General features: G+C 47.5%; 1 protein-coding gene across 2 annotated transcripts in view; it reads right to left on the reverse strand.

Annotated features, from left to right (window-relative positions):
- Positions 1-12,487: 12,487 nt before the first annotated feature.
- LOC120922130 (rho-related GTP-binding protein RhoG-like) overlaps positions 12,488-18,963 on the reverse strand; it is a 34,042-nt gene continuing 27,566 nt past the window's right edge. Inside the window, exon 4 of one of the 2 annotated variants that reach the window (XM_040334604.1) lies at positions 12,488-13,614. In XM_040334604.1, the coding sequence (XP_040190538.1) occupies positions 13,042-13,614 (573 nt within the window). In that variant the 3' untranslated portion in view covers positions 12,488-13,041. Of the gene's footprint in view, positions 13,639-18,963 lie in introns of both variants that reach the window. The other variant, XM_040334603.1, reaches the window with a different exon arrangement.

Genomic DNA, 18,963 nt, shown 5'->3' on the forward strand with positions numbered 1-18,963 from the left:
GGTTACAAACATGGTGAAGTCAAGAGAATGGTCCGGGAAGACAAGAGAAGAGGTGATTACTCTTCAAAGGAAGGGCAATGGCTATAAGAAGATTGCAAAGATGTTAAACATACTGTAACGGACATATGCATGCTGCCGGGACAGTTATAATCTCATGCAGGGAGGACTACAAGGAACTGCATGGCTTGTCACAATTGGATGTACCACATTGTATTCTGAGCTCAAAGGGTTAACTGGACAAGTCTCTTTTCATTGTTGAATGCTAATGTACCCTTCGCATAGCTAATGAACTCTCTCTTGTGTAGGTAACAGCCCCCCTGTGAGGTGTATGCTGATGGGGATTATGTGTGAGTGATAATTGTTTTAAAGGTTAATTGAATTCTATTGAGAAAGGAATGTGCCTGGCCAGAAAATGTTAAGTGGTTTGTGGTGCCGAAGCGTCTAGAGACTGGTCAAGTGATTAATCCAATGAGATGTCATTGTTTCAGGGGGTCTGTGTTGAAGCCCCCTACTGGATGAAGGGGGGGGGCGGAAACTGTCATTGTTCTTGTAACAGTTGTAAGCAGATATAAGCAGGTGAAATATGCCAAATAAAGTCAGTCTACTTGACCCTTCAAACGTAGCACGTCTCGTTTCTTGGAAGGGCGTTCGATGGGATATACCGGCGGTACCTGCATATCACAGCTTGCCAGGGAAAAGGACGTCTCCAACGGCTGAGACCCTCACACCAGTGGGTAGCCGTTACACATACCAAGAGACACCATAGGAAGCATCATTCGCAAATTCAAGGCAAAGGGCACTGTTGAAACGCTACCTGGTCGTGACTTTGACTGCTGTGCGCTACCTGAAGCGTAGAGTGGAGAAAAGTCCCCGTGCTGAGGAACTGAGAAAATATTTGTCAGATGTGGGTACTGAAGTTTCTGCTCAGACAATACGGCGCACACTGCGTAATGAAGGCCTCCATGCCAGAACTCCCAGGCGCACCCCCTTGCTGTCTCCAAAGAATAAGACGACTGCAGTATGCCGAAAGTCATGTGGACAAACCACAGAAGTTTTGGGATTGTGTTCTGTGGACTGATGAAACAAAATTAGAAGTGTTTGGGCCCATGGATCAACGCTATGTTTGGAGGAGGAAGAACAAGGCCTATGATGAAAAGAACACCGTGCCTACTGTGAAGCATGGCGGGGGTCAATCATGCTTTGGGGCTGTTTTGCTTCTGCAGGTACAGGGAAGCTTCAGCGTGTGCAAGGTACCATGAGTTCTCCTCAGTACCAGGAGATATTGGATGACAATGTGATGCAGTCCGTCACAAACCTGAGGCTTGGGAGACGTTGGACCTTTCAACAGGACAATGATCCCAAGCATACCTCCAAGTCCACTAGAGCATGGTTGCAGATTAAAGGCTGGAACATTTTGGAGTGGCCATCGCAGTCACCAGACTTACATCCGATTAAGAACCTCTGGTGGGACTTAAAGAAAGCAGTCGCAGTGCGCAACCCTAAGAATGTGACTGAGCTGGAGGCTTTTGCCCGAATGGGCGAAGATCCCCGTAGATCGCTGCAAGACACTTGTGTCAAGCTATGCTTTACGTCTAAAAGCTGTTCTAACTGTAAAAGGATGTTGTACTAAGTACTAAGATTGGATGTCACTTGGGGGTTGAATAAAACCGATAATGATGTGAGCACAGAAAAGACATTTGTGGTTATTTCATTATAAATGTTATATTTGTCTGACCTACACGTGCCTCTTTGATTTCATTGTAAGCAGGATGACAGGATGATCAAAATCAATGTCACACTGGGCCAAACAATCAATTTCAGGGGGGGGTGAATCATTTTGAATACAACTGTATATCAAACCAAGATATTCAATTAAAATATACTAAAATTATTCTTAGCGGACACAAAGATAAGATTTTTTCCTTTTAACAAAAACATTTAAATGTTTTGAAAAAAAATATTTGACAATTTTTATAAAAAAAAATCATTTTTTTTCCAAGAATTGTATTACATTTTACAAGGGTTTAAAACAATACAGGGTAACAATTTGTTATTTTTTTAATGAGACAGGGAAGCTGGCAGCTGTGTCCGTGTCTCTCCCTGCAGCAGCTGAAAGTTGTGGGAGGGAGAGAAACCGGGTTCACATTGGGCATCCTGTATTTGCCCCTCCATCCGACTGCACTGATTCCCTCTGCTGTATGGGCCCCCCCTGTGAGCCCGGGCTCCCTACAGGAGGACTGGTGGTCCCCCCCTATCAGCGGCCAGACATGCATCTGGTCTTTGCAAAATGACATCCTGCTTTCCACCCCCCCCCCCCCCTGAGCTTGGTAATTTTGCCCCTTGCGTTCAGTTTCTGAATGACTATGTCTGCTCCAGTGGCAGCTCCCGTGTCAGCTCCTGTCACCCACAGGAAAAAAAACTTTACACCCCAGGAGAGGGCCATTATTATTGATGGGATGGAGGAGTTCTATGAGTCCCTCCATGGCCCTTCCAGCCGCAATACGACGTGTGCAAGGAGGCAGGAGATTTATGATACTATTGCCACCAGGGTCAATGCCCTTGGCAATGTCCCCCGCCTTGGCCATCATATATTAAATAAAATTAACGATCTGCGGCTTCGGGAGAAGGTGGCCAAAATCAGAAAGCACCGGATTGGCACTGGGGGTGGCCCACCCTGCGATATTGAGCTGACCCCGGAGGAGGAGAGGATCGCCCGGTGTCTGCACAGGGAGCAGGTGGAGGGTATTGAGGGGTTTGATTCCCGGGAAGATGTCTTGAGGACAGGTAAGTGTGTTTTATATTTCCTATCTGGTGTGTAACATGTGTGGGTGGGGGAAGGGAACATGTGACAAGTGTGTGGGTCCCCCAACATGTGACTGCTTTATGTCATCCACAGATGTGCAGGAAGGGGCGGGCCCATCTGGGCTTGTTGGCCGTCCCACCACCTCTTCTGAGGATCCACATGAAGCCCCCCAAGATGTTGTGGAGGAGGGGACAGTCCACACCAGGTCTATTGAGGTGGTCTTGGACGACTCGGTGGACCTTGGCCAGATCGGGCATATTATAGAGGAGTGTATTGTGATGGTTGGGCCCTCCACCACCTCCACCCCCATTATAAGAAGCCCCTCTCCCTCACCCACCAGCAGGGCCACCACAACCAGGGGCTCCCCCTACACCCGCTCTGTTGCCTCTTCTGGCCACAGGAAGGTGACCAAGGAGACCAGGGGTGTAGTGGGCGATGTCCAGGAGCAGATCGCCCTGGACCAAACCCTCCAGACCTGGCATATGGGGGATCTAGCTGGGGGGATTAAAAAAAATGCCCAGGATGCTCACCATCTGAGGGAGGCTGTGCAGGATTTGAGCTGCAACAGCTCTGCAGTGGCCACCTGTATGGTCGACCTGGGCACCAAGGTGGATTGCCTTTGTGAGGCTGTTAAGGCCAACACCACCGCGGTGCAGGAGGAGGGGAGACGGAGGCAGCGGAGTGAGAGAGACAACCTCACCCGCCAGCTCAGGATGCAGGCCCAAACTAACCTGGTCCTCACCAGGATTGCCGCTGCCTTGGTGGCCAGGCAGCCATCACCTGGCAGGAGTAGGCCACCTCCCGATCTGCCACCCCCCCCACCCCAGGCTCCGCCCAGGCAGCCGTCACCTAGCAGGAGTGGTCCACCTGCTGATCTCCCACCCCCCCCCACCCCAGGCTCCGCCCAGGCAGCCATCACCTAGCAGGAGTGGTCCACCTGCTGATGAGCCTCCTGCTGATCAACCACCCCCCCACCACCCCAGGCTCCGCCCAGGCAGCTGAGGAGCCAATCTGCTGCCACCAGGCGAAGCCAAAGAAATGCAAAATAAAGCCTTTTTTTTTTTTTGCTCAGGTCATGAGCTGGATTTGAGTTATGCCAGCACACGGTGAGGAGTGCTGCTTCAGTGTGACTGGTGTGTGAATGGGGGGGTGTCACTTCTGCTGGCAAAGGGGTGTCACCCTCTGCCGTGTGAAAGGGGTATGAATGTACAGTGACATAATTGGAGCCTTGGCGTGACGTTGCTGCTCCCAAGTCCCGTCCGGTGTCCTTGGGTCTAATCCAATTAGATGAGGATGTGGTGTGTGTGCGCTAGGGACCACAGTGGTGTGCATGCATGTATTCTACTTGTGCCATGTTTAATGTGTGTAAATATGTCTTCTGTGAGGCGTCTTCTGATTGCGGCTCCCACAGCAGACGGGGTACCCTCGGTTAGGGGGGGATTGTCTGGTTGGGGGGTCAGGTCATCACCTATGTCAATCTCCAGGCCCTTTCTCACGGCGTAGTTGTGCAAAATACAACATGCAACATACAACATACAACATGAACAGGCATTCCATCAACGTACAGGTGATAGCCGATGCCATATGAGGCATTGGGCATCGGCTATCACCTGTACGTTGATGGAATGCCAGTGCTTCCGATTGCGGTATAGGTGCTTTGTGTCACGGGGGGGCCGTAGTGCCACATGGGTGCAATCAATGGCCCCCACGGTGCGTGGGAATCCGGCAATTTTGTAGAAATCTGTCATTGTCTTCATCCGCTGGACCTCCTGGGTGGGTCTGATGATGTGGTGGGACATGCGTCTGAGGATTGCGGGGACAACCTGGTGCACACATCTGCTCATGGAGGATTGTGACATCCCAGACACGACTCCACTTGTGCGCTGAAAAGATCCACTGGCGAGGAAACGCAGTGTTGCCAGGACCTTGACCAGTGGCTGCACTGCATGTGAGGGGTGTGTCTGGCTGGTGATGTCATCATGCAGGGTTGTGGCTAATTCCAGGATGGCATCAGGGCTGAATCTGAAGATGTGATACACCTCCGAATCCCCCATGCCAAAGATGTTCATGCGCAATCGGTAGATCCGCTCCCGTGCCCTCCTACGAGTCGGTGGACCCATTAGTAGTGCTAGGACCACGCTTGCCCCTGGCATGTTGGCACACAGATGTGTTGTCCTGCAAGTGTGGTTGCTCGGCTCGTCCGTAACGCTGCTGCTGTAGCTGCTCTCCAGCTGACCTGTGTCCTGGTGCAAAGATATTCCACCTTTTTGGTGGAATAACTTTAGGCCGGACGTAACACTTGATTGCACCGGGCTTAGCCTAAATCTGGTGCACTTTCCTTCGTGAATCGCCGTATCTCCCTAATTTGCATATTTAAATAGGAAATCAATGCAAGCGGAAGATGCGTCACGCCTAAATATGCGCCCGGCTTAGCAAAGTTACATCGGTCGGAAAAAGCCTATTTTCAGGCCTATCTTGTTCTGTGGGTAAGGTGCAAAAGCGTGCCGAAGCATATCTACACCTAGGCCGCCTATCTGGAGATAAGCCGGCCTAACTCTTTGTGAATCTACCTAAGTGTCTCCAGCCCGAGGGGGGGGAGATTTCCACCCTGCCCCCCGTGCCAGCCCTCCCCTGTACACAAGGTCACAACATGTGCTACGTCTGTTACACGAGGGCCTATAGAGTCATTTATGGCTCCAAGAAGATTTTCAAACTTAATTCAATATTGAGGCCCTTCGGCTGAAGGGTCTGGAGGAGAACCGTGTCTCCTCTCCGTTCTGGGAGGTCGAGGGCATAAAATCCCTTGACAGTCGATCCGGATGATTTGCCCTGAAATGAAATTGAAGGACATGTTGAGCTGTGGGTGTATCCTCCTTTAATCTGATACTTTTGAGGCGTTCCCCAAATCTTACCCTTAACTGGCGTTTAGTTTTGCCCATATAGGCCCATATTCTCTAATATCCTCGGCGGGGGGCGCGTAAGCCATTTACACTCCGCCGCCCCAACCTACAGGAAGGAGCAAGTGCTGTATTCCCCAAACACTTGCTCCGTAGTTTGCGGCGGCGTAGTGTATTTGGCCCGGCCTATCTCCGCGTATCTCCAAGGGGGCGACTTGTATTTAAATTAAGCGCGCCCCCGATTCTAATGAACTGCGCATGCGCCAGGCTTAAAATAGCCCAGTGCGCATGCTCCAGTTCTCGTCGGAAAACGTCAATGACGCCGACGTGTGCGTCATTGACATAAAGTCGTATTCAAGAACGACTTAGTAAAACGACGTAGCCGACGGGAAAACACAACGCGGACCCGACGCCATACTTAACATGGCCTACGTGGGACTGGCGTAAGGTTACCCCTCATATAGCAGGGGTAAGTTTACGCTTACGCAAACGACGTAGGCGACGGTTACGCGACGCAAATTAGTTCGGGAATCGGCGTATCAGGCTCATTTGCATAAACAAATGAGACCTGAACGTAAACGCCACCTAGCGGCCGGCTGGGTAATTACATTTAAGATCCGACACATGGCGGATCTTCAGCGTATCTATGCGAAAATGATTCTAAGAATCACTCGCATAGATACGCGGCCCAAAAAAGAGAGATACGACGTGTTTCCTGAGATACTCCATCGTAAAATTTACTCAGAATATGGCCCATAGAGTTTGTGACGGGGACATTCCAGAATGTAAAGGACCCCGGGGGGGTGGAACAGTTTATGAAGGATCTCATTTCAAATGTTTGGCTTAGACTCCGAGGCCCAGATTCTCATAGGGCTTACGACGGCGCAACGCCATGTACGCCGTCGTAAGTCCTAATCTAGGCCATCGTATCTATGCACCTGATTCTTAGAATCAGTTACTCATAGATATCCATTAGATCTGACAGGCGTAAGGCTCTTACGCCGTCGGATCTTAAATGCATTTTTTTGCATTTAAGAAAAAGTTTTTTTTTTTGCCTGTAAAGTTGCGGCGGCGTAGCGTAAATCACCCGGCGCAAGCCCGCCTAATTCAAATTAGGCGGGTAGGGGGCGTATCGCATTATAAATTAAGCGCGTTCCCGCGCCGAATGTAATGCGCATGCGCCGTCCCTAAAATTTCCCGACGTGCATTGCGCTAAATGACATCGCAAGGACGTCATTGGTTTCGACGTGAACGTAAATGGCGTCCAGCCCCATTCACGGACGACTTACGCAAACGACCTCAATTTTTAAATTTCGACGCGGGAACGACGGCCATACTTAACATTGATTGCTCCTCATATAGCAGGGGCAACTTTACGCCGGGAAAAGCCTAACGTAAACGTCGTAACTTCACTGCGTCAGCCGCGCGTACGTTCGGGAATTCGCGTATCTAGCTAATTTGCATACTCGACGGGGAAAACAACGGAGGCGACACCTAGCGGCCAAAAAAAAAATGCATTTAAGATACGACGGCGTAAGCGCCTTACGCCTGTCGGATCAAATGCTTATCTATGCGTAACTGATTCTAAGAATCACTCGCATAGATACGACGGCCCAGATTAGGACTTACGACGGCGTACATGGCGTCGCGCTGTCGTAAGCCCTATGAGAATCTGGGCCTCAATGTTTTAGAGCAGGGGTCTCAAAGTACTGGCCCGCGGGCCATTTACCGCCCACGGACCGGTAATAAATGGCCCGCAGGCAGGGCGGGTGCCGCGGAAGTGTAGATCGAGGTGCATGAAGATTAGCGCAGGAAGCGTCTGTCAGAGGTTCACTTGTCTCTCATGTCACGCCGCTACTCCCCTCTTCTCGTCCATCCCTATTTGCTTGTGACATCATCTGGGATGGACGAGAAGAGGGGGGGGCCGCCGGGGAGTAGCAGCGTGACATGAGACAAGTGAACTTATGACAGACGCTTCCTGCACTGCTCTGCATCTGAAGAAAACAACAAGTAAACGCTGACCTTGTGCCCTGATGTGCTCACATGTGCCCTGATGTGCTCTCATGTGCCCTGATGTGCTCTCATGAGCCCTGATGTGCTCTCATGTGCCCTGATGTGCTCTGATTGTGCCCCATGTACCCTCATGTGCCCTGATGTGCCATGTACCCCATGTACCCTGATGTGCCATGTGCCCCATGTACCCTGATGTGCCTCATGTACCCTGATGTGCTGGGCTCTGTACATCAGGGTACCCTGTGCCCTGTACCCTGATGTGTCATGTGCCCTGTACTGATGTGCTGTGCCTGATGTGCTCTCATGTGCCCTGATTGTGCCCTGATATGCCCCATGTGCCCTGATTGTGCTCTGATTGTGGCCCATGTACCCTGATGTGTGCCATGTACCCTGATGTGCTGTTTCATGTGCCCTGTGCCATGTGCCCTGTCCTGATGTGATGTGCCCTGATGTGGCCTGTTGTGCTGTACCCTGATGTGCCATGTGCCTTGTCCTGATATGTCCTGTCCTGATGTGCCGTGCCCTGTACCCTGATGTGGCCTGTTGTGCTGTACCCCTATGTGCTGTGCTCTGATGTGCCCATGTACCCTGTTGTGCTCTGATGTGCTGTGCCCTGATGTGCTGTGACCTGTGCCCTGATGTGCTGTGCCCTGTGCCCTGATGTGCTGTGCCCTGTGCCCTGATGTGCTGTGCCATGTGCCCTGATTTGCTGGGCTCTGTGCCTTGATGTGCTGTACCCTGATGTGCTGTGCCCTGTACCCTGATGTGCAGTCGGCAGTGCAGTGGTCTGTCAGCAGTGTAGTGGTCTGTCGGCAGTGTGCAGTGTAGTGGTCAGTGTGCAGTGGTCCGTGTGTAGTGGTCCGTGTACAGTGCAGTGGTCAGGGATAATAATGCGTTTGCTGACACCAGTGCTGGGGATTAATAATACGTTGGCTGACACCAGTACTGTTTTTGAAGTTTAAAAGTTTGCATGTGGCCCCCCGTGGGATATGAAAACTTGTCTTGCGGCCCTCAGGTAATTTGAGTTTGAGACCCCGGTTTTAGAGCGATCCACATATTTGCATGTGTTACAATGACCACATGCAAACATGCCAGTTACCCGGGGCATGTTAGTGCTACCAACCTCTGCCCAGCAGCACCGACAATAACTGTGGAGTTACAAGAGACTCCTCCAGCTGAAGCGCTGACCACCGGACAGAGGGTCCAAGACCTCTACTCAACACCTGCAGTAGTTCTAGGGGCCGGGGCCCATGGTGAGAAGAGGACGGTCACTCCCCGACAGTTAGCCGGAGTGGATGATGTGGAGTCTCCAGCAGAAGTGCTGGCAACAGGGCACAGTGCTACCAACCTCTGCCCAGCACCGGCAACAACTGTGGAGTTCCAGGGAGCCGGGGCAGTTGGCCCCTCTCTCCAGCAACAAACTGATATAGTAAAGATTTTACTCCCAGCGGAATCACTGGCAGCAGGGCAGAATGCTACTGGCCTCTGCACGCAACTGCAGCTTGAGCTGATATCGGGGGATGGGACTGCGGTCTCCATTCACAGCCACCTAGCAGAAGAGCTGGCAATGGAGCACAGTTCTGCTGGCCTCTGCCCTCCAGTAACAGAAGAGGGTGTTCCTGTGGTAGTGAATGGGACTTCGGTCTTCACTGACACCAACCCAGCTGAAGTGCTGGCAACAGGGCAGAGTGCTACCAACCTCTGCCCACTACTGACAACAACTACAGAGTTATGGGGAGCCGGGGCAGTCGGCCTCTCTCCCCAAAAGTTAGCTGGAGCAGATGATGTAGGGAAGCTCCTACGCCCAGCAGAACTGGTGGCAACGGAGTAGAGTCCTGCTGGCCTCTGCCCTCCACTAACAGAAGAGGGGGTTCCTGTGGTAGTGGATGGGACTTCGGTCTTCACTGACACAACCCTACAAAATGGTGCGGCACTGAGACAGGAGGATGTCAGCCTTGCTCTCCAAGCACCGGGGGATTTTCACCTACTACCAGTGGATGGGACTTCAGTCTCCAACTGTATACCCCAGGGATGGGCGGCAATCGGCCCAGATCCCCAACAACATGACGGACTGAGCCCAGTCACCCTGTCTTCTCTCCAGCGGCTGAAAAGACTCCAGGGGGAAGGGCCAGTCCAGGCCTCTCCCCAGCGGCAGGCAGGTTCTCTGAGAGAGGCAGAGGTTGGCGGGGTGAGTAATGCTCTGTTTGGGACAATTTATTTGGGGTACTGTGTGGATACCGGCATTGGGGGGCTGGATCTACTGACTAACTTCAGAGTCAACCCGTCTGGGGTCTCCTCCTGTGTTAGTCTCCCACCGAAAGGGGAGATTTGTGACAGGGGTCACATTGGGTGGGGGGTTTGTGGAACTCAGCTTACCCTGGAGGCTCCTTGTCCAGCTCCCCCGACCCTCTTATGTGTAGATCCCTCTGTGTCTCTAATAGGGGTACAGGGGGCCGAGAACCCCACTATGATCTGTGCTGGTCACGGTCAGACCCAATGCTGTATATAGTGGGGGGTTGTGGACTCTTTGCTGGGATGGTTTGGGGTGTGACTGTATTCTATTGTCTATTGTGGTGTCTGCCTCAACTATTATGGGATGTGTGAGTGTGTTTGCTGTGAGGAAAGAGGGAGGGGGGATTCCTCCAGAAACCACAAATATCTTGATTATTAGAAGACGGCGGTCAGTCACAATCGATCGCGGTGTCACCGGAATCCTTTCAGATTCATCTGGGAATAACGACCTCACAGAGACAAACGTACTTCATCACTCCGAGTGTTTTGTCTCATCGTCCAATCAGAATACAAACATCACGTCACCAGATCTGAGGACCTTGCCAAGAGAGCAGCTCCAGAAAGATGTGGCAATACGATGAAAGTTCACAAGGTGCGACTTTATCTTCATCAATGAGAACATTTTATTAGCTAATCACATATTCAGCCGTTGTGATTCGGGGCAAACAACTATTATGGGATGTTCGAAAATAGAGCTAAAATAGAAAGGAAGGACAACATGGAGGATTATAGACATGTTTTATAGACATTCGGCACTGAAATTTGTTTGTTTTTCGTTACATTAATTTTTATTAATTTTTTGGAAATTCGGTAAATTCGAAAATTTGGAACATTTTTAATTTCTGCATTTCCAAATGTTTTAATTTTCTACTTTCGAATTTTCAAGTTTCAAAATTTCGAATTTCAAGGGTTCAAATTTCCGAATGTTCTAATCTCTGAATTTTCTAATTTTTTTATTTCTAATTTTTTTATTTCTAATTTTTTTATTTCTAATTTTTTAATTTTCTAATTTCCAAAATTTAAATGATCAGAAATTCTAATTTCCAAAAATTGGAAATTTCGTAAATTAGAAAATTTGGAATTTGAAAATTTGGAAAATGTTTCATTTCTGGATTTCCAAATTTTAAATTTTCTAATCTCCGAATTTCGAATTTTCTAATCTCTGAAATTTCTAATCTCCGAATTTTCAAATTTCATAATTTCGAAATTTCATAATTTCGAATTCCAAAATTTCGAATTTCGAAGGTTCAAATTTCCAAATGTTCTAATCTCTGATTTTTTTCATTTCTGACATTTCTAAATTTTGAAATTTCTAATTTTTGAATTTCTAATTTCGAATTTTCAAATTTCCAAAATTTAAATTATCAGAAATTCTAATTTCCAAAAATTGAAAATTAGTAAATTTGCGTAAATTCGAAGATTTGGTAAATTTGAATATTAAAAAATTCTAAATTAGGAAATGACAGTCAAAATAAAAAGGGATAACTATCCTTCTAATTTGTTAGCTTGCCCTAATTGTATTACCAATAACCCATAATGTATTGGAAATGCTAAGGTCATTGTAATTGTATTGCTATTTTGTACTTGGTATTCGGATCTTTATTGTTTACAAAATCAATAAAAACGATTGTAAAGAAAAATTCTAAATTAGAAAATTCTAAATGTTGGTGGAAATTCAACATTTTGGAAATCTGAAAATTCAGGAATTGAAAAATTCAGAAACTTTCGAAATTAACTAATTTGTCAAAACTCGTTAAAAAACGAATTTGGAACTAAATGAATGTAGAGAATTACAGAAATACATTGGCCCGGATTCACAAAGCACTTACGCTGACGTATCTCGTGATACGCCGCGTAAGTGCAAATATGTGCCGTCGTATCTGTGCGCCGGACTCTGAAACCAAGATACGCCTGAAACTAGGCTTCATCCGACCAACGTAACTTTCCTACGCCGGCGTATCGTGGGCGCATATTTATGCTGGACGCAATGGGTGCTCCCATTGATTTCCTATTCAAATATGGAAATGAGGGAGATACATTGATTCACGAACGTACTTGCGCCTGGCGCATAATATACACGGTTTGCGTAAGTCGTACGTCCGGCGTAAAGTTATTTCCCATATAGGAGGCGCAACTCATGCAAAGGTATGGACCAGGGAACACAGCCGTCTTATTTTACGTCGTTTACGTTGGACGTGAATATGGCTGGGCGTAGGTTACGTTCACGCCGTAGGCAGTGATTCAACGTATCTTAGGCAGTTGTTTCGATGTGATTCTGAGCATGCGCACTGGGATGCGTCCACGGGACGGCGCATGCGCCATTTATTTTAAGTACTTCTATGGCGCTTGGGGTCAAGCCTCATTAGCATGGCTCACGCCCACTTCCACCTACGCTGGCTTACGCCGAGGAAACCCAGCGCAGATTTGACAGCGAGTGGGAGGCAAGTGCTTTGTGAATACTGTGCTTGCCTCTCTGCACTGCGTCGGCGTAGCATATATTCGATACGCTACGCCAGCATAAATATGCACCAATGTATGTGAATCCGGGCCAATATATTCTCACAACCTTCTGGAAACAGAGAAATATAAATTTGCCGTAAATTGCGCTCAATGGAAGGTCCTTGGTTTACAGTCTTTAAGGTTAGTCTTCTGCTGGCTATGTTGGGGCCCTTGAAGAGTCAGTTCTAGAAATAATGGACCCCTTGGAGCAGTGGTGAGGGTGTGGCCAGACAAGGGTTAATACTGTGAAATATGATGATTGTAATTTATTATATATTCTGACCAGCAGCCATATATATATATACTGTGTCCAACACCGGAAGAGACAAAACCATTGAAGATATTGCTGGAGGTCTGAAATATTCATCTCCATCTGGGGGCTTCTTTAATGGACATTTTAGATAAGGGACACATAGAAGAGTTTGTAATTTCCGGTCCTTGAGATCTACATAGGTTGTGGTTCCTCAGGACAAAGTCACGTGATCTGAGATCAACACAAGGAGGAACCACTGACCGGATCTCGGAGGAATCTTCTTCTCACAGTAAGACACATGGACTCTTCTTTTTTACTTGGCTGGGAACGGCTCTCACTGACTCGGAGAAAACTTCTTGGACGCCATCTTGGTTCAGCGCTGAGCACTCCATGTACCTCACCGCGTCAATTTGCCGGGACAGGCTGACTCCTTGTTGGTAGGAGATCGGTAGCTGGTTCTCCTTATTCAGCCTGTTGATGACATCCGGGTTGGTCCTTAGATCTTTCTTGGTGCCCACCAGGAGGATGGGAATGTTGGGACAATGGTGGCGCACTTCGGGATACCAGTAGTTCTGTACACTCTCGTATGATGACGGATCGGAAATGTCGAAGCAGATGATGGCCACGTTGGTCTCGGGGTAAACTAACGCTCTTACAGGCCTATATACATCCTGGCTGGCCGTGTTCCACAGGTTCAGGCTCACGGCTTTTCCATCCACTGTAATCTGGGCATTGTAGGGTGCAATCACGGTGGGGATGTACTCCTTAGGGAAGGAATTGGTTGTGTAACAAACGAGGAGGCAAGTTTTCCCCACAACTCCGTCCCCGACTACCACACACTTGATGGTCTCCATGGTCTCCGTTGTGTCCAATCTCAGCACCTGGAAAAGAGACAAATGAAGTCAGGAGTACGAAACTTCGACCTGTCCAGGATAAGTCTACCCAAAACCAATACTTCATATAGGCGGGGGAGGGACAACCATCCGGCAAGATCTCCATGTATTGGATTGTATGGTGACTGCACTGTCCACCCTCATAAAGTGCCGAGCAAACTGTTGTCACCACACAAATCCCGTATAATAATCTCCCCAAAACACTGCAGAGTCTCACTCCTCTAGTGGAAGTTGGAGTCATTTGAATAAAGGAGAACCCCCAACTCTTTAAAGAGAGGAGAAGACTCTATCACAATGGCTTCAGCTTGTAGCTGAGATTTTACCGCCCCCCATCCATCAGATTGGGGTACAGACTCTGGAACCAGCGTTCTGATAATTCTGATGTTCATTTAGGAGATATTACCCCCCCTGGCCTGCAGACCCCCAATACCTCAGGTCAGGGAGATGGGGTGAAGACCTTGTCCTTACCAACATGGAGACAGGGAGCTTTGCTGGATGGGGGGTCTCCCCTGCCAATGTTGGGGGTGTGTGATCTGGGATGTTTGGTAGGGGGGGGGGGTGAAGTGTTGCCATTTTGCCAACCTCCTGAAGGGTAATTCACTGACAGCACCATTTATTTTACTGACACAACACATGACATTTACTGACTGTGATACATTTGCCTATATGTCTCAGTGTACTGCTCCCTGCTAGCCATATGGGTAGAGGTAGAAAGGAATTTCATGTGTGATTCATTCCTCTGACAGGTTATTGACGTGCTAATGTCCCCTCACTATTCTAAAGGTTAATTGATCTATTGTGTTGTGTAAAGAAGATCTGTGTTTACCCTTAAAAGATGTGTATTGTATCATCAGGCTAAATGATTAGAGAAGTAGTATGTTAATTATTCTGATTGCTTCAGTGTATTAATTAACTCCACTGATGTCTTTATCTAAAGAAACGTGTCTGCATGGTCGGCTCCGACTTGTCTCCTATAATCTGTATGGGAAACCCCACTGTGTGAGGGGGGCGTTCCTAACAGGTTGTAACTAGGCATGTGCAATTTTTTAAGTTACGAATACGTTTTCCGTCATTTTTCGTTATTTTAGTTGATTCGTTAACATACGAATGAACGAATGGTTTAGCGCAATTAATAACGAATAACGATATTTTCAAAATAACGAATATGGAAAACAACGAAGATACGAAAGAAGAAAGAAACGAAAACATAGAAACAACGAAAATACCGAACCCAAAAAAAAAAAATAATTACGAAAAACAAAATGAACGAAAATGCAAACTTACTAATATTCGAAGACCGAAAAGAAAACGAAATGCCGAACAAAGACTAAAAAACGAAAATCAAAACTAACGAAAAATAAATTACGGATCTTCGGAAAACTGAAATGAAAACAACGAAAATACAAAATAATGTAAATTAGCTTTCGTTAGTACTGAAATATTTCTGACCAATAGCCACTGAGCGCTGTCCCTTTCCTCTGAAGAGGTTTGTTCCTTCCCCCAATGAGCTTCTTTCTCATTACCTCCTGGCTCATTGTGTCTTTTTCTGTGTTAGACTGCAGTGCATCTACTTTCTAGATTTGTATTTGTAATATCTGACATATTTTAGTTTTCTTCTACGTCAGACTTCATTCTAGACAGGGTGTGTGTGCTAACTAAGACAGTCAAGTCAATCACAGTAAAATCCGAATTACAAAATTACGACGAGTAGTGTGTCGAATAAACGTAAAATGTATTCTAACAGAATTACGAATGCAATAAAATCTACAAAAGTACGTTTTTACAATCAAAGGAAATTAGACATGAAAATACGAATGATCATAAAGCAACGAAAATATATTTCTTTACGAAAATACGAATGCGGCATGATGGAAAATATAATATAAATACGAATAACAAAACAACGAAAATTAAACTAACGTAAAAACGAAGGAACGAATAAAATCATTTTAAAAATACGAACGCGGCAGAATACAAAATATAACGAAAATACGAATCTCGATTCAACGAAAAATAAACTAACAGAAAAAAACAGAAAACGGAAAAAAGAGTGTTACGAAAATACTAAAGAGTACGAATACGATAACTAACGTCTTACGAAATTACGACTCGTTACGAATCACGATAAACGAACAGAAACGAAACAGAAATAAACGAAAATTTTTGCTGTGCACATGTCTAGTTGTAACCACATATAAGCTGAGTTTTTGTGTCATTAAAGTGTCTTGTTCCAGCAGTAAGCTTGTCATGTGTGGCTTTCTGGGCGATTCCAGGGATATCCCTCCTCGTGGACTATTGGGGTGATTTTCGTTATGGGAAGAAGGGAACGTTGACGGGGATATCATACCGATACCGTCACACTGACACTTCAAACTCTGCAGACTCTGATGTAGGGATTAGGACACTGCCCAGGATTAGGACACTTCCAGGATTAGGACACCCCCAGGATTAGGACAACCTCAGGATTAGGACACTCCCAGGGTTAGGATGCTCCCAGGATTAGGACACTCCCAGGATTAGGACACTCCCAGGATTAGGACACTCCCAGGATTAGGACCCCCAGGATTAGTATGCCCCAGGATTAGGACAACCCCAGGATTGGGACACCCTCAGGATTAGGACACTCCCAGGATTAGTACACCCCCCCGGATTAGGACACCACAGAATTAGGACACCCCAGGATTAGGACACTCCCCAGGATTAGGACACTCCCAGGATTAGGACACCCCCAGAATTAGGACACCCCCAGGATAAGGACACCCCCAGGATCAGGACACTCCCCAGGATTAGGACACCCCCAGGATTAGGACACTCGCCAGGATTAGGATGCCCCCAGGATTAGGACACCCCCAGGATTAGGACACTAGCCAGGATTAGGACGCCCCCAGGATTAGGACACTCCCAGGGTTAGGATGCACCCAGGATTAGGACACTCTCAGGATTAGGACACCCCCAGGATTGGGACACCCCCAGGATTAGGACGCCCCAGGATTAGGACACCCTCAGGATTAGGACACTCCCAGGGTTAGGATGCCCCCAGGATTAGGACCCCCAGGATTAGTATGCCCCAGGATTAGGACAACCCCAGGATTGGGACACCCTCAGGATTAGGACACTCCCAGGATTAGTACACCCCCCCCGGATTAGGACGCCACAGAATTAGGACACCCCAGGATTAGGACACTCCCTAGGATTAGGACACTCCCAGGATTAGGACACCCCCAGGATTTGGACACTCCCCAGGATTAGTACACCCCCAGGATTAGGACACTCACCAGGATTAGGACGCCCCCAGGATTAGGACACCCCCAGGATTAGGACACTCGCCAGGATTAGGACGCCCCCAGGATTAGGACACTCCCAGGATTAGGACACCCACAGGATAAGCACACTCCCAGGATTAGGACACTCCCAGGATTAGGACACTCCCAGGATTAGGACACTCCCAGGATTAGGACACCCACAGGATAAGGACACTCCCAGGATTAGGACACTCCCAGGATTAGTACACCCCCAGGATTAGGACACTCACCAGGATTAGGACGCCCCCAGGATTAGGACACCCCCAGGATTAGGACACTCGCCAGGATTAGGACGCCCCCAGGATTAGGACATTCCCAGGATTAGGACACCCACAGGATAAGCACACTCCCAGGATTAGGACACTCCCAGGATTAGGACACACCCAGGATTAGGACACCCACAGGATAAGGACACTCCCAGGATTAGGACACTCCCAGGATTAGGACACCCACAGGATAAGGACACTCCCAGGACACTCCCAGGATTAGGACATGTGAAGGATGCTTCAGTTTAAATTCTCCCTGCTAAGTAATATTGTGTGTGTGTGTTAAGTGTAACAGGCTTTTGAAATGTTAATGACCCTTCCTCAGCCAGTCCTATTTCAAAGGGTAATTGTGTGTGGGAAGGAGCCCTGTGTTTACTGTTTACTGTGATTAGAAGTGACTCATGTTAATTATTCTGATTGCTTCATTGTGGTAATTATCCCTTCTATATGCGGGGCCAAGCTGTCTAGATAATGTATTCTGTACAACTAGTAATTACCTTCACTGATGTCATTATCTAAAGAAAATGTGTTTTCAGGTCGGCTCCGAAATGTCTGCCTATGATCTGTATGGGAGCCCCCACTGTGTGTGAGAAGGGGGTGGAGATTTCATTGTTCCTTGATTGAGGATTTAGCTTGAAAACTGTATATATACCAGCAGCATGCTGCCATTAAAGTGTTTTGTTCCAGCATTAAGCCTTGGCTCATGTGTGGATGATTCTGTGATGTTCTTGTATGGAGAGGAGGGAATGCTTGACGGGGATATCATACCGATACCGTCACAAACTGGTTGGCAGCAGCGGGATTTTCCCTTCTACTCTCCTTTACACCCGGATTCCAAGCAGACACTGGGAACAGTGAATGGAAGGCTGGTACACCCGGCTTAAAAGAAATACACTGAAAGAACTACTGGAAGTTCGTGGAAGGATTGCTAGCAACAAAACCAAGCGGGTCATCATAGCAGAATTAATGGAGCTAGACCAGGAGAACGTGATTGCAGCAACGCCAGCAGTACAAGAGATGGAGACACCAGTGATTCAGGAGGAGGAATCGCCAGCCAACAAGCTAATGAGAGAGAAGCTAGCGTGGTTCGGTTCGAACCCAACAGCGGATGTAGTGCTGAGAGTGATGGACCTGTTAGCGGAGGAGGCTAAACAAATAAGAGACAAACAAATAAGAGACGCAGAGCTACAGGAGGCTAAAGAAATAAGAGACGCAGAGCTACAGAAGGATAAACAAATAAGAGACGCAGAGCTACAGAAGAATAAACAAATAAGAGACGCAGAACTACAGGAGGATAAACAAATAAGAGACGCAGAACTACAGAAGGATAAACAAATAAGAGACGCAGAACTACAGGAGGATAAACAAATAAGAGACGCAGAACTACAGAAGGATAAACAAATAAGAGACGCAGAACTACAGGAAGCTAAACAAATAAGAGACGCAGAACTACAGAAGGATAAACAAATAAGAGACACAGAACTACAGGAGGCTAAACAAATAAGAGACGCAGAACTACAGGAGGATAAACAAATAAGAGACGCAGAACTACAGGAGGATAAACAAATAAGAGACGCAGAACTACAGGAGGATAAACAAATAAGAGACGCAGAACTACAGGAGGCTAAACAAATAAGAGACGCAGAACTACAGGAGGATAAACAAATAAGAGACGCAGAACTACAGAAGGATAAACAAATAAGGGACGCAGAACTACAGAAGGATAAACAAATAAGAGACGCAGA

This window comes from Rana temporaria, unplaced genomic scaffold (assembly GCF_905171775.1).
Source record: "Rana temporaria unplaced genomic scaffold, aRanTem1.1, whole genome shotgun sequence".
Classification (NCBI taxonomy): domain Eukaryota; kingdom Metazoa; phylum Chordata; class Amphibia; order Anura; family Ranidae; genus Rana; species Rana temporaria.